The sequence below is a fragment of the Lygodium microphyllum genome, chromosome 17, assembly GCF_053477565.2.
Source record: "Lygodium microphyllum isolate KBCC chromosome 17, Lygodium_microphyllum_v1.1.10, whole genome shotgun sequence".
NCBI lineage: Eukaryota > Viridiplantae > Streptophyta > Polypodiopsida > Schizaeales > Lygodiaceae > Lygodium > Lygodium microphyllum.
The window spans coordinates 97,533,521-97,550,378 of record NC_141151.1 but is presented as its reverse complement, the minus strand read 5'-3'; the positions used below and the strand labels follow the sequence as shown (position 1 = coordinate 97,550,378).

Below are 16,858 nucleotides of genomic sequence, written 5' to 3'. Positions count from 1 at the left end.
AACGGCAATTGTTTCTTTTGCACCACTACTGTGGAATCGGCCCGTCATCAATTTATTTCTTGCCCTCTCGCTAAGAATATCTGGACACTCTTGTCAGCGGTTTGGCGAGCAGTGGTTGGTTTCTCGCTAAGCCCTTTTGATTGGGTTTTTGTACGGCCCAAATACCCCACACCGGCACAGTCGCATATGAAGATCTTGTTTCACTTTTTTAGATACTGGGGCTGCTGGCACAATTGGGCCACTCGGAATGCCTTTCTTTTTGATTCAGCCTCTAATGTTCCGGGACATATTGTGAGGCTTAAAGGTCTCTTGCATTGGCAGATAGATCTCATTCGGCACTCTGACTTACTCCCTCGGGAGGACCCACTTCCATAGCATATGGCAATTTCCTCTGCGTCTTTGCCATGACTTCTGTAACTCTTTTGTTGTTTAGTACTGAGATTTTACACACAATGACTTGGAGCCATCGTGTATCTTGTAATCATCTAAACCTGTATCTTTTTTTCGTAATTAATACAAAAAAAGAGAGAGAGTGTGTGAGAGGCTTGAGAAAGGCTTGGGAAAGAGAGAAAGAAGAAAGAAAGAAGGAAAAAAAAGAAAGGAGAAAGAAAGAAAGAAAGAAAGTTATGCCTTGGGGAAGAGTGGCCAAAAAGTGCTAGTTTTTTCATACCAAATCGTACGAATGCGTATGATACGATACTGTACGGATCGTACTATACAAATTAGTCCGTACTACGTACGGAGACAACCTTGCCTATATCTTTTTTTTTTTCTTTTCTCCTTTCTTTTTTTTACTTCTTTCTTTCTTATTTTTCTCTCCCCCAAGCTTGTCTCTCTTTCTCTCAAGCTTCTCACATCCTCTCTCTCTCTCTCTCTCTCTCTCAAGCCCGTAGTTTTCTTATTTGTATGATCATTCATGTATGCGTATCCACTGGAGACAAGCACTATGATTGGTTTGATTTGATTATTGCCATCCATGGGAAGGTCATATTTGGAGACAACAAGTAGCACCATTGTTGATGTGATTGCTTCCATCCACTAGAAGATTATGTGTTGAGAAAACAAGCAAATAGATTTGCTTGGTGATCATTGGAGAAACGGGCCTTGGAATCCATATAATAAATCATGAGAAGAATGGAGAATGGAGACGAGACACCTATTAATAGGCCAAGAAATGAGGCCCAAGACAATTGAGCAGTGACAAGTGGCCACCCAATTGCTTACTCAGTTGTGCTTCCAAATACCCAAATACAATCCATAAAACTTGTGAAATGCACTAATACTATCAAATTCATATATTTGTTGAGTTGAGAAGGGTTCAATTTTTTGCCACGCTACCAGATCTCTCCATGCTATGGCACCAAACTCCACATACACCCCTTGATTCCCTCAATTCAAAAAGGCCCTTTTGATGTGCATCTCCTAAGTGGGGCCATTGATAATAGGATGCAAGGGCTAAGACCATATGATGGTGGCTATGGACATTTAGGAGCAAAAATTGTGTATAGTGAATATGGTGCTTTTGAGCATATTACTTGGCCATTAAATTGGTGTTCAAGGTACCATTTACGCGTCATGCAAATATTGGTGGGATTGACATTGAATATTATAAATAAAGTGCAGGTTTCCAAAATCTAATAAATGTACCCAAGCAAACACTCTAGACCTAATTTCTAGCCAATAGTAATTAATTGAATTGGGAAAACGCATGCCCAATGCCAAACTTTGGCCATGACTAGCCTTGATTTTAAATTCCTAACCTCTTTAAACTGGAAAGTGGTGAAACTTTCCACAAACCTTAGTGTAGGACATTAAATCATTTAAATCCCCAATCCCCATGACACCAAAGGTATTTTCCAAGGGGATATTCAATGTCCCTTTTGTGCTAGGTACACCTTTGATACCTATCCACAGAAGTTTTGCCAATGTCCCCCACTGCGCTAGAAGTATTTGACATTGTGACACACATATATAACTTTAATCTCACATGTGCACAATCTAAGTATTACAACTTAAGTTTTGATAGAGCATCAAGTTTAAAATTCGTGTCCTTGCTACATACCTCTCCCTTAAATCCTCGCAATTGTCCTAGTAGGGTGTGGACTTATGATGGCAGATCTTGTAGATCTTTGTTAACTCTTCCATGATCTTGTTTAGAAAATGAGTGCCTCTATCACTAGCAAGCTTTAAGGGATTGTCAAAGTAGTTGATAATGTTCTTGTAGAGGAATAGAGCCACATTGTTGCCTTCGTCATGTGAGAGCTGCTTGAACCGAATAATGCTCAGCTTGCTGAATTTCCATCCAGCAAAACCAAGTTATAATTCAGACATATGAATGATAGTTGTTGTCGGAACCATATGGAATCCATTGACATACTAAAAACCAATGTTATTCAGACCACTAAGGCAAAGTAATGCATAAACTGAGCATGAAAAATGTCTTCCAGCATAGATGTATGCAAATCAGCCCACATTTAGACTCAGAGTCTCACCCATTTTGCTGGCCATTGAGGTACAATAGATGCTACTTCTCGGTGATCATGAGTTGGCGTGGATAGGTGCTGGGTTAGCTTGAACTGGCTTTTTGTGACCCAATACATTCAACTCCTACTTTAGCTTTGCTTTGTTCTTCTTAGTTTAGTCCCAAATCATCTCTCTTCTTTTTCCCATAACCAAAGCGTGTGTGCGTGCGCGTGTGCGTGTGCGCACATTTGGCTACATATCCCCCATCTTGCGCCTTCACATGCTATCCCCATCGACATGGTGCCAATATAGTAGACTATGTACTAGCTCCACTGATGCTGATATTTCACATTCAGGACCTCTCAGTTTCTTCATGCCTCATTGAATTGCAGTGGATCATGCTTGTGTATCATTCACTATTGACCTATAGTATGTTGATATGCAGACCTAGCATGTGGCCCACCGACATCTGAGATACTTCTCTACAGAGAGAGAGAGAGAGAGAGAGAGAGAGAGAGAGAGAGAGAGAGAGAGAGAGAGAGAGAGAGAGAGAGAGAGAGAGAGAGAGAGAGAGAGAGAGAGAGAGAGAGAGAGAGAGAGAGAGAGAGAGAGAGAGAGAGAGAGAGAGAGAGAGAGAGAGAGAGAGAGAGAGAGAGAGAGAGAGAGAGAGAGAGAGAGAGAGAGAGAGAGAGAGAGAGAGAGAGAGAGAGAGAGGCACGAGAGAGAGAGAGAGCGAGGACGCTGAAGCTGATCGCGATGGCGGGGAGTTCGTCCGCGCTGGCGCCGCCTGTGTTTGACGACCTGCAGAAGGTCGTCTGACCTGCCCGTCCCGCCCTCCGCTTCCTCTTGGGCCCTGCCAGTACGTCTGACCCTGCGCCTGCGAGCCTGCGCCCGTCTGGCCCTGCGTGCGCCCGTCTGCCCTCCTGCGCCCGTCTGGCCCTCCTGCCGCCGCCCCTCTGACCTGCGGGCTTGGCGCCGCCCTGCGCGCCGCCCTGCCCTCTCGCCTGTCGCTACCCCCTGCGCCCCTTCGTCGTCCCCCTGCGCGCCGTTCGTCTTTGACCCGCCTGCGTGCTGCGCCGCCCTGCCCTGTGATTTCTTCGCCTTCCTGCCTTGCGCGCCGCCTGGCCTCTTCCTCCAGGGCAGCGCAGGCTTGACTGGATCCTGCACGAAGCTGGGGACCAGCAATACGTCCCTCCGCAGGATCGACCTCACCTAACCTAGCTCGTCCTCTGCCAGGACGCGTGTGAAGACAGCAGTATGGCTGGCCTGGATTTGGATTTTCTTGACCGGACGGTGGCAGCCCTTGGCCCTGATTCCGATGCAGAGGAGCCGGAAGATATGGTGCCATGCACGGAGGAGTTACCGCCGAGTTCTGAACAGCCGCCTGCCGGCAAACGCTCCAAGCATACGCCTGATGAGCCAATGAGTCCTCCGGAACGCTCCTATGCGCAAGTGGCCTCTGATCCTGTGGATTCGCAGGAAATTGACTGGGAGCATTTGCTGGACTTCGCCAATACTCTGCTTGGTGATTATGTCCAGCATAATACCGAATCTTTTTCTGTTGCGGGAACGGATGATGTGCTGGAAGCCACGGTGGACCCCAAATCAGTCTTGCGATCCTTCTCGGTGTTCTATGACCGTGCAGTTATACTTTTCTTCACTGGCAAGATCCCAGTGCTTTCGCACATTCGCCAGTGGTTGCACCATCTATTGCAAGGGGAGTCTGTTGAGGAGATCTTCCTTGGACCTCGCGGGTTTTATGAGGTCCTGCTGAAATCAGAAACGCATCGAGCTGAGCTCCTGTCCAAGTTGCCGCTATTCTTTGATCGCCGCTTGGTCCATGTGGTGCCATGGCGCCCCATGGCCGGCTTCCAGCGTCTGCTTCAACGCGAATGCCCGGTGTGGGTGGAGGTGGAAAACTGTTCGGCGGTCTATTGGCCTATGTTGAAGGATGCGATGGCAGTTGTGGGAACAGTGCTGGTTCCCCCAAGCCTCAGGGCGATGAACCGCAACCGTTTATGTATGCTTTGGGACACGGCCAGGAAAAGGCCCGCGTGGCTTCGCCTCAATTGTTCGGGCATGCATCCTTTGTATTTTCGCTTAAAATGGGGCAACTTTGCGGGCCACTGCTTTTCATGTGGTAAACTGGGGCATTTCATGGCCGAATGCCCTGAAAAGCAAACGTCTTCGGAGGATGCGCAGGTTGTGCTGCCCAAGGACGACATGGTGCTTGATGCCACGCCCCAGGAAGCCTTTCAGTCTCCTCAGGTCATGGATAAAGGCAAACAACAGGTCCTGAGTGTGGATTCCCGTCGCACTGACTGGATTGAGGCACGTCCTAAAAAAGGTAAAAAGTTGGATGCAGGCCTGGCGGATCTTGGGCCTCCCGCTTCCCACGATTCCGTGCGCACGTATACGCGCCGGAAAGAAATGGCCACTCCACAGCAGGCTGCGCGTCCTACGGCCCCGTCGGGCCCCCGCAATCAGTCTCCAAGGAGAGCCTATACCGAGGGCCCCAGAGGCCCACCTGCCAAGCTGGCGTTCGATGCCAAAGGAAATGTTATTACACCCTGGGATCGGCGTTATCCCCGCCCCTCTCCCAAGGCAGTGGATTTCCCTTCTACCTCCAAAGCAGGTCGCCAGAATTCTTTCGCAGTATTGGCTGATTTTCTGGATGAGGGTGTCCTGGATGCTCTCGCGGAAAAGGTGAAATCGAGGCAGCAGGCGCCTCGTTCCTGACTTCCTTCTTTGAGGATACATGAAGATAGCCACGTGGAATGTGCGAGGCATTTGCTCTCGCCATAAGCAACATGCCATGTGGACCGTCTTGCACGAGAACCAATGGGATGTATTGTGTGCAGTTGAGCACAAAAGTCACGGTGAAGCAGGAAAAGTGATAGATTGTCATGGATTCCGTCTCTTTTATGCAGGGACCCATGCTACGCACTATTCGGGCGTGCTGATGATTGTCCATGAGAAATATCAGCTTGTCCTTGTTAAAAATGATGTGCAGGGCCGTTTTCTGGTGATCGAAGTCTTATTTGAAGGAGAGATTTTATGGCTGTTGGGCCTCTATGCTCCGAATGATCCCGCATCCCGACGGGATCTTTGGTCCACTTTGCAGGGCTCCATGTCACTCGGCCGAAGGGGGTTCTTGATGGGAGATTTCAATATGTGTGTTGACTCTTCTCAGTCCACTTCAGGGCATTCGGTAATGGATACGCCGGAAAGCCAGGTGTGGAGTTCCTTTGCTTTGCACGTGCTCAAGCAAGATGTTTGGTCGTGGCTTCATCCTTCTTTTCCAGGGTTTACTTTTCATTCCGCACAATATGCAACTACCTGGTCGCGACTGGACAGAATGTATATCATGCAGGGCGATGATTTTCTTCCCGAGATGTTGGAAATGAAGGTCTTGCGGCAATATGCGTTGTCGGACCATTTCCCCCTCCAGCTTGAGATGCGGGCACACTCTATTGCCCCTTTTGTGCAATTCCTGGATAGGCTCCCTTTACGTTTCAACTCTTCTTATTTGAAGCATTCAATTTTCCAGGGCTATATGCAGCAGCTGATTGAGAGGTTCTTATTGGACTTCGCCTCTGAGGGCTTGCCTTCATTTGCACGGCTGCTCTCTAATGTGCAGCGAGTTGCTCGCCAGTATGGGATCCATCATGCCTCGCTTTGCCGCCGTCGTCGACATGCAGCAGAAGACTTACTGGCTTTGGTCCGTTCCTTGCTCCTGGATTCCCCTGATGATGATTTTCTGCTGTCTCTGGAGAGGCGGTTGGCCCATCTTATTCAAGTGTTTCAGTTGAAGTCTTATCAACAGGCTAAGCTGCACAACTTGACGGACACAATGCAAGATAGCGCCTGCCAGTCTCATAAGTTCTTTCGCGCCTTGCATGCGTCTCGGGCCCGCGAAAATATGACCAGACTCCAGGATTCGGAAGGTCGCATGGTCACGGATCCGCAGACCATTGTCACTATGTGCAGAAACTATTTTATGGAACTTCTTGGTTCCTCTTCCTCGCCCTCTAGCCAGGTTACGCATGCCCGCTCGGTCTTCTATCATCTGGTCCGCCAGCAGGTTCCAGTTGATATGCAAGCCGCTTTGGAGACGGATATTTGCGAGGACGAGGTTATGGACGTTTTGTTGCGCCTGTCGAATGATAAAAGTCCTGGCTGGGATGGTCTCACTAATGAATTCTTTCAGACCTCGGCCACGCAGTTGGTGAAGCCATTGGTGGCCATGTTTCAGCAAGTGTGGGAAACGGGGGTCATGCCCTCCTCATGGAAAGAAGGCCTTATCAAGCTAATTCCAAAGGTCCCTTCGCCGTCAAAGTTGCAACACTGGAGACCAATCTCTTTGATGGGCTCCATGTATAAAATCTACTCCAAAGTGCTGGCGAATCGGCTTCACAAGCACCTTCCAGCTATTGTGCATCCTCTCCAATATGGTTTCATTAAGGGCCGCAACATTCTGCATAATATCTTAAATGTGCAAATGGCTATTGACTATGCGCGGCACTCCGGTTAGGAAGTGGTATTGATCCAATTGGACCTGGAAAAGGCGTTTGATTATGTGGACTGGTCTTTCATTGCAGACCTCATGTCGGCGATGGGCTTTGGTACCCGCATGTCCCGATTGATCTACACCATTAGTGCTGAGGCTTCTTCCAGAGTTATGCTTAATGGTGGAGTTACAGAGCCATTTGCCCTTGCACGCTCGGTCAGACAGGGTTGTCCTCTGAGCCCTCTCTTCTTCGCCCTGGCCACTCACCCGGTCCTTTCAATGTTATCCTCCATGGCAGCATCTGCTCAGCTGGCCGGCCTGTCTCTTCCGTTGGGTCAGCACTTCGTTAGCCAATCTTTGGCTGATGACACCTTTATGATTTTACAGGCAGACAGGGACAACATTCGCAGGGCATTAGATGTTTGGACACTCTTTGGTCAGGCCTCTGGGCTTCGCATCAATGCCCTTAAGTCAGCCATTCTCAGTTGTACGGAGCCTGATCTACAGTCCTTAGGCTGGCAAGGCCAGGTGGTTTCCCGTGGCTCCATTGTCAGGCATCTTGGATACCCGTTGGGGGTGGATGTACGGCCAAAAGACCTGCTGGAGTGGATTTCCCAAAAACTGGCGGCGAAGTTTATGTATTGGAAGTCGCAAGCGTGGCCATTCCATGTCCGCCTCAAAGTGGCCCAGACAATCATGCTTCCAATGCTAACATATTTCCTGCCTTTGTTGCCATGGACGCCTACTACTTTGAAGGCCCTCACTCATCCCATCCGTTTCATGCTGTGGAAGAAGGACTCACTGCAGGCCGGCATTTCCTGGATTTCATGGTCACACGCATGTACCCCTAAGCGCATGGGTGGAGGAGCTATTTTGGATGCACACACTCATATGTTAGCTCTCCGTTGGTCCCTTTTTCGTGCCATGTGTGTGGACCATCACCCATGGACCATCATAGCCCGTTATTTTCTTGAGGACAGCGGGCTCCGCCATGGCAACACACGGCTTCGGGTCTCCTGGTGGCATGTCCTTAATGCTGACTCTCGTATTTCCTGTCCCTCTTCCTCTTTGTTACTGCACTTGGTCGGCTCTTGGAAAGCGGTGCTCCAAAAGGCCCGTTGGCACCCGGTAGGGGACCGCTTGCAGACTAACTCCTTTCAGCTGGAATTGTTGGCAGTATCGAGACTCCTTTCATGGGAAGATAAACATCAACTCAGACCAAGATTTAATCGCATGGCCCGTTTAGGTGTGATGTCGGTTGCGGATGCCACCCTTACCACTCGCAATGTCCTCCTATCATTTCGGATTGCTCGGCGACTCTTCAAGATCCCGCGTGGATACCGTGCTTTATGGGAGCAGCTTTCGTCGGAGCTTCAGGGTCGGCAACCCTTTCCGGCCTTGACTGTGGATCGCCCTTGGCAGGACTGGGACCTTGCAGGCCGCCTGAGTCTGGAAAAGGCCTCTACTAATCAGGTGTATCATCTTCTTGTTCAAGATCACCAATGGCTGGGAGAGAAAGCTAATACTGTTTGGGGACTGCGGAAATCGCTGTCATGGTGGCAGAAAACGCTGATGGAGGGCTGGCTAAATAAGACACCTTTCAAATGCAAGGTTTTTCTTTGGCGGGTGAAGATTGGTGGACTTCCTCTGGCCTCGGCCCTTGCCAAGCGTCGCATCTCGAATGGCAATTGTTTCTTCTGTACCACACCGGCGGAATCGGCCCGACATCGTTTTCTCTCTTGCCCGCTCGCCAAGAATATCTGGTCGCTCTTGTCGCACATTTGGCGCGCGGTGGTGGGGTCCTCGCTAACTCCTTTCGACTGGGTTTTTGTGCGCCCGAAGTATCCCGCACCGCCACAGTTGCATGAGAAGATCTTATTTCACTTTTTCAGATATTGGGGATGCTGGCACATTTGGACCACACGCAATGCTTTTCTCTTTGATTCGGCCTCTAATGTACCCCGACATATTGCCAGGCTTAAAGGGCTCTTGCATTGGCAGCTAGATATCATCCGACACTCCGACTTGCTCCCTCGGGAGGATTTGCATCCGTGGCATATGGCAATTGCCTCTGGGTCGTTGCCATGATTGGTGTAACCTTTTCAGTGCATTACTACGGGGCTTCCCCACACGTTGGCCTACGGCCCTCGTGTATCTTGTAATCAGAAAAAAGAGAGAGAGAGAGAAAGAGAAAACCTCTTCACATGATGGCTTTGTGTCATCATGTATCTTGTAATCCTGTAATCTTGTATTTTTTTCGTAATTAATACAATTACCTTTTACGAAAAAAAAGAGAGAGAGAGAGAGAGAGAGAGAGATGAGATTATCTTCACGAAAAAAAAAGAGAGAGAGATGAGGCCCTACACACAGCAGCAGGTGCAGCCTTTCCACACTCACAACCTACATAGAGAGCCTCCACCAAGATGGCACCCTGAACTGATGTGGGGGCAGCTCTTAGTGATAATTAGATGGCTGAGTGGCAGCTTGCAGCTGAAAACACAGCGGCTACAGACCTGGACAGGCAGTCGGCAGGACGTGAACAGGCTGAGCAGCAATTGGAAATGAACAACACAGGTGCAGATGCTGACCGGCAGCCTCGAAAGCAGCCAGAACAGGTGGGCAAGAGCTGTAGACAGGTTGCCTCTGCGGTAGGTGGCTGGAATCAGCTATGGCAGAACTCCACAAACTGAGGTGTCCACTGGTAGGGGTGTAGACAGTAGTGGAAGATGGGCATCAGCTGAAGACTGGTGAAGAATGAATGATCAGAGATGCCAAGTGACTATGCAGCCCATCTGTTTATAGACGAGTAAACAACCAAATTTTGTGGGTTTTCTCATGGGAAATAGAAACTCTTGTAGCACGAGTTTTGGGGCTATTTAAATGAGCTAATGAAGGTTTAATGTGTATTGCACTTTTTTTAGCTTAACAACATTCTCCAAAATTCTACACATTATGTGCACACTCGGCAGATCTCGAGTGGCATCCATCGTTTTCTTTTTATAGACTCTGTTGTATTACACATTGAGTATATCAATCAATAGTCTACTAGTTGTTTAGGCAATTAGCTCATTATAGATTTTCATTTCATTTTTTAATCACAGTATTCCAAGACAATACAAGTACAAAATAGCTCTGTAAGGGACTCCCATTAAAAAGAACATACAACAGTCATGAGGTCTATAATGCCAGACTATATGCGACTAACAATGGAAGAAAGTGCTAGAATCCCTGATCTTGAGAAAAGCATCTCTTCTTCTCTTAGTTCTCCAAACTGCTGTGTATCCTCTCCCATCTCCCATGGAGATTATGGAGAGCTCTATTGAACTCTCATAGAGAGTCTGTGCAGTGGTATGTCCAATAAATCTTTAGCATGGGTGCATCTGGTGGTCCATGTATATCAAGCAATAATGGTATCTATGAGCTCTCATGTGTGATAGTGCCCTGCCCTTGGGTGTTCACATTGTTTGTGAGAAGTTTGGCATGAAAATCCTGGTCACAAGCTAGCCCCAAGATGGTAAGCATGGGCAGCCCTATGCATCCTCATACCTGTCGGCCCTGCCTCTATTTGTGACCAAGCAACTGTCCCTCATGTAACAATCATAGAATTGCAGTGCCGTGAGATGCCATCCTAAGGGCTCTCCTCTCTAAACCTCCTGAGCCCTAAGACAATCTGAAATGCAGTGTCTTAGTGTCTCCTTGGGCTCCCAACTGCTAAATTGCTGCGTGCTAGTAGCGAAAGAAAGGGTGGGAATTTTTTTGGTCTAAAGCTGTCCTCCAATCTCTTCCTGGAGTCAATTAGGGTAGATATTCATTTCTCCTTCCATTTTTTTGAGTTTTGTGTGAGTGAGTGTTTCTGCATTCAGTTTCTTTCAATTACATGGCCTTTAAACAGAGCCTAATACTAGGACAGCATACTTGTCTGAAAATGCTGAATATGTAGAGGCAAATTTTGTTGTGCCATCATGCTGTAAATGGGCTGTTCATTGTGGTCTGTTAGTGCTTGTTTGTACTATTAAATATGAATGATCTTGTGATAGAAGTTAACCGTTTTCTTTTGCAATCTATAATAGAATGTTGGGGGTGATTGCACATTTTTCTAGGTGCTGATTGTCATGTACTTGCTAGGTGGCCTCTATACCTTGGTTATTATATTCCTTGATCAAACTGAAAATTTTCTTTTTGATATCTGCTTTCAGGCAGAAGACGAAGCAGGAGTTTCAGGTGTTTTGACTGTAATGTCTCTTGGGATGTAAGATTTCAATACTAAGTCAACATCTTTTATTACTTGGAGAAAGTTCTACCACATTATAATTGAGCATATGTTTTGCAGATTTTTTGCTCTATTTGGAAGAGCAGCTTTCAAGGGGGAGTCGCAAAAAAGCCTGCATCATTTTTGGTATATTTGTGTTTGACAGTGCCTCAGAAAAAAGGATAGTTTTCTCATTGTGTGTGTTGGGAGACCTGTATCTGTATGTACAAGGTGCCCATTGTTCTCTACGTAAGGAATAATTGAACTGATATTCCTCAAGAGCTCTCAGAATATGACGGCAATGTAGTCTTTCCTAGCAATCATATGAATTCTGTATGCATATGCGACTTTTGCATATCATTATATCTAATGCCTGGTATGGTTATCTTTAATTGTGCATTTATAATAGTCGTTAGCCTGTTTGTCTGCTTGGCATTAGTCATGTTCTTGAGGCATGATGGCTTCCACCCAAACATGAGGCGTAATCATTGCCTTCAATTACCATTTGCACTTATTACGTGAATGAGGCATGTTCTGCCTACAAGAGAGTCTGGCAGTGGGCACATTGTATGCTATTTTGCTACAACTGACGTCAATGGGTTTCTTAAATAGGTTCTCTCAACTTCAGATGAACCTATGGACTTCTTTTTTATGGGATACCTTAATGTTTTCATTATAACCTCCTGAACTTGACCTCATCCTAATGTCCCCCACTTTGGCACCACCCTTGATACTTCATAGCCAATCAGATGCTATGTTGGCAGTGTGAGTTCTAGGGTGTGAGTACATATTAAGAGTTCTCTTTTGCTTTATATTGGAAGTTTGAGGTCAGGGTGTGATGTCAATCGTGGGCTTTTTCTTCCCAAGGCTACTCTTGTGGTTGGGGCTTTTCATCTAGCGAAAGCTGTAGAGGATGATTCTTGTGCAACTGCAAAATTCTCAGGCAAGAGTCCTCTAGCGTTTTTGGGCAGAAAAAAATTATGGGGCCATTGCCTTAATGTGGAAATCCTTGAGAATTTAGTTGCTGTGATTGAGACTTCACGAGTTAGTATGCATGATAAGTAGCTGAAAGTAATGACATGCTCCTTTGGCAGTTTTGGGATACAATTCGAGGATCCTTAGATGGTACCAAAGGATTTTTTCCTTGGTGGGTGCATGCAACAAAGAAATGGAGAGGTGTTTAAAACAATTGGGGGGGGGGGGGGCGGGGGGGTAAAGGCGCTTGTGTGCAGCCGCCCGTCTATTGCTACACTGACAGTACCCACACCTGCACAGTGCAGGCGATGGGTGCCTATCATTGTCACTTCATTCTTGATTCTTTTAGTGACATTTGAATAAAGGGAAGGTTGGTCACACATTGTGACTGTTGGAGTTCCCACATCTTGAGTCTCTCTCTCTTGCTCTCTTACTCCATCCACCATAGCTCACACCTCTCTTGCTTCCGCTTGCTTATGCTTCCACTTGTACTTCTCCCTTCAATTGGTATCAGAGCCACGTTCTCCGTGAGCTTGAGCTCAATTCGGTATTTCTTCAGCTCTCATTCGAGTTACCTATAGCAGGGTTTCACCATTGGCAGCCATAGCTCCACCTCTTCAGGTTCATATTGAGCTCTCATTGCTCTAGGACTTCTCAGGACCTATTGGGGCTATCTCAGGGAAATCTTGAGCCTACATTGAGCTTATTTCAAGGAGTATTTAGCTCAATATTCAGGGCTGGAAATACAAACACGTTTTTTCAGCCGTAGCCGCTTTTAAGCACTTGTGCTTGCTCAACCACTCCCTGGCATTGGACAAAGGCTTTGGCATTGTTTACCACTCCTCCCGGCATTGACCATTAACATTGAGCATTGGTTTTAGTCATTGAGCTTCAGCTATTAACTGTGCAAACCAGACAGCATGCTGTCATAAAACAGGGACAGCCATATCTTCAATGTTTGGAGTTCGTATATGCTTGTCAGGATGCCCATATACCTATGTTTTGTTGCCAGATACTTGGGGATCATATTCATTGGTTTGAGATGCTATTGGATTGATTCAAGCACTCTTTTAGCTCAGTTTTCTCATAGATATCACTGCTATCATGATAGGGCTGAATGGTATTTATCTGGGAAATGTCATGCTCTTGGCTTATGTGATGCTCTCGGGATGCTCATTTGATGCTGGATGCTTGTGGAATGTTTGGCCAATGTATTGGAATGCTTTTGAACTGATTTGAGCCCATATTTGGCTCAGTTTTATTGTCATTTTTACTGCTATAATAAGCAGGGCTGAAGGTTATTTTATCAGTGAAAGCATATGCCTATTGCTTGTTGATGCCTCCCCGCTACTTGGGATGATACATTGATGTCTATGGTTGATGCCCCATGCTTGGCCATGCTCCTGGAATGCTTTTGGGCTTCGATTGAGCTCACTTTTGCTCAGTCTTGACTGCCATTTTACTGTTGTACATACAATGGACAATAAGCTTTTAATAGGGATAGTCTATGCCTAATGCTCTTTGATACTATTTGTGCATTCTGTCGGATGTATTGGTGCATGACATTAATGCTATATGCTTGATTATGCTATTGAATGCATTTGAGCTTTGATTTGAGATTAAGACATTTGACATTGGTTATTGGTTACTTCATTGGATATTTCAGAGGTCTATGACCTTACGGGCTTGAAGCTTTTATTGGGTCTTATGCTATCGCCTATGTACTTGATGTGTCTTGGATGCTTGGATGCTACTCACATGAGGATTTGAGCTTTGTTTGCCCATTTGGCATTTGACTTTTGTTCTAGTGGGAGCCACTTACTGGAACACTTGGATATTACATTGAGCTTTGGATTTTATTTGTAGTGAGCTTGAGTATGCTGTACCTCATTTTCAGCATGTTGTAATTGCAGACTGCTGTACTATTTATGAGAGCAGTCTCCTCCGTTTGATGCTATTTTGGTCATAGTTTGTGGACAACTCATTATTTGGTCCATACCTCTTGCTTTCAACTTGTTTTGGTAGTGGTTTTGGGGCTATTTGTAGGTATTACAGCAGCCTGTTTGATCTTAACTGTGCCTCTTTTTTCCTGCAGTATGACTGGTCATTCAAATGACAGTGTCATCTTCAACATTGAAAAGTTGGATTGCAACAATTATGGCCATTGGAAGACCCAAATTTGACAGGATTTGGTGTAGAAATCTCAGATTAGACTGATCAAATGTAAAAGCATTAAGCTTGAAGATCATGATCAGGATGTATGGGATGACTTAGATGAGCTTTGTAGGTCCACGATTATTATGTCCCTCAACAAGCAAGTTTATTATAATGTTGTCACAGTTGGGCAGTTTGCATGGAATCTTTGGGAAAAAATCCGTAATCTCTATGATAAGCAGAGCCTTGCTTCTCAGATGTATTGGCTAAAGCAGCTTATGGAGCTTCGTATGAAGGAAGGTACCAATGTTTCTCAACATTTGAGCGAGTTTCATGCTATCATTGGCCAGCTATCATCGTAGGGTATTGACTTTCAAGATAATCTTCCATCTTTGTTCTTGTTGATCACACTGCTTGAGTCTTGGGACACATTCTGCTATGTGTGCAAATATGCCCAAGAATGGGCTGAAATTGTCTGATGTAGAGGGTGCATTCTTTCCAGAGAAGATCAATAAGAAGAATGTGGATGCTTCTCGTACTTCTCATACTTTGACTGTTCAGGGTTACCATGATGGTAAGAGCGGGAATGACCACCGTGGCAGAGATTTCCGCAAGTTTCATTCTAGGTTCCGTGGACAATCTCGCAGTAAGTCCCGTGGACGTAAGTCTGATTTGACATGTTATTAGTGGGAAAGTAGGACATATCCAGCCATAGTGCCATAAAAGCGCAATGACAAGCACAAGGAAAAGGGCAAAGGGAAAGTGCAGGACAAGTCTGAAGATCACAACATTGTCCCTTTTAAGTCTAGTGTTAAGATCGAAGAGATCAATGTAGTGCAATAACCTAACTCTGATGATGATTACATACTTGCAATTTTTTCTTTGGATGAGCTACTGCTGTTTGATGCCTTGCCTGGTTTTACTCAGCGTTGGTTGATGGATTCAGGGGCTTCCTTTCATGTGACCCCTCACAGAGAGTGGTTCCACTCCTATTGCAATATGACTAGATTTGTCCGTTTGGGAAATGACTTGGCATTGCAGATAGTTGGTATTGGTGATATTCGGCTGTAGTTTGGTTTAGGTAGTATGTTTACTCTGCATAATGTTCGACATATATTGGCTCTCACGAAGAGTCTTATCTCTGTTGGCACACTGGTGGATGATGAGGGTTACTTTGTTTCCTTTGAGGATTCTTCTTGGAATATCACCCGTGGGAACCTTGTTCTGGCACATATTGCTTGGTTGTATCTAGATCTGTAGATCATTTTTTGTCTGTGGTTGCATTTCCACGTGTAACTCTTTGGCATTGTCGCCTCTTGGGTACATGTCCTTAAAGGAAATGAAAATGCATACTTGTTTGTAGTATCTTCCGTCCCTTCACTATAGGTATTTTGAGTAATATGAACATTAGTGTTTGTATGACAAGCAGACATGCAGTACATATATGTAGTCTCGCACTCTGCGCATGGGTGAGCCTTTGGCTCATGTTCATTCTAGTGTCTGTGGACCTATGCCCTGTCAATTATTAGGAGGTGCGAAGTACTTTGTCACATTCATTGATGATTACTCATATAAGGTTTGGGCATATCCCATAAAGCTGAAATTTGATGCTTTGGCTAGCTTTCAGCGTTGGCTTGCATTGGTTGAGAACCAGTCTGGTTATAGACTAAAATGCCTACGGTCAATAATGGCGGTGAGTATGTCTCTGAAGCCTTTGAGCAATTTTGCGATGAGAGGGGTCTTATGTGTCACTTGACTGCCTTGTACACTCCACCTCAGAATGGTATGGCTGAGTGTATGAATAGGACAATATAAGAAAGGGTCTGTAGTATGCTTAGCTAGGCAGGCTTACTATAGCAGTTTGGGGCTGAGGCTACTGCCGTACACTTGATTAATTGATATCCTTGCAGTTCTATTAACTTTAAAGTTGCAGAGGATGTGTGGTTTGGAAAACCTTCCTCGTATGATCATTTGCGTGTCTTTGGTTGTGAGGCTTTTTGCCATGTACCCAAGGACAAGTGCACAAGGCTGGATCATAAGTCCATGAAATGCATCTTTCTTGGTTATGGGAATGCAAGTGAAATGGGCTATCACCTATGGGATCCACAGGCTTGCAAAGTCATCCGTAGCCATGATGTAGTTATCAGTGAGGAAAATATGCATAAGCAGCTTGAGCGGATGGTCGAGATACGTAGGGTTATCTTTCAGGAGGAGCCTTCTACTCCCATATAGCCGGCTAGACAACCTGCAGTAGTAGCTGATGCTCTAGTAGTCCATGACCATGATATTAGATAGAACGTGCATGCTCCTTAGCCTGCCTTGAGACACTTTGCTAGAGCTAGACATCCTCTTGAGTAGTTTGAGCTTTTCATTGATTATGTGATGATGATAGATGCAGGTGAGCCTCTCACTTATGATGAGGCTATGTGCCGTGGTGATAGTCACTCTTGGGAGAGAGCCATGCAGCCGGAGTTTGACTCTTTACAGAAAAATTATACGTGGAAGTT

General features: G+C 46.0%; 1 protein-coding gene across 3 annotated transcripts in view; it reads left to right on the top strand.

Annotated features, from left to right (window-relative positions):
• Positions 1-16,858, top strand: part of SOS1 (sodium proton exchanger, putative (NHX7) (SOS1)) — a 214,738-nt gene that overhangs the window by 109,804 nt on the left and 88,076 nt on the right. For all 3 annotated transcript variants that reach the window (XM_087697809.1, XM_087697807.1, XM_087697810.1), the window contains exons 9-10: positions 11,170-11,222; positions 11,304-11,369. In XM_087697809.1, the coding sequence (XP_087553935.1) occupies positions 11,170-11,222; positions 11,304-11,369 (119 nt within the window). The remainder of the gene's footprint in view (positions 1-11,169; positions 11,223-11,303; positions 11,370-16,858) is intronic.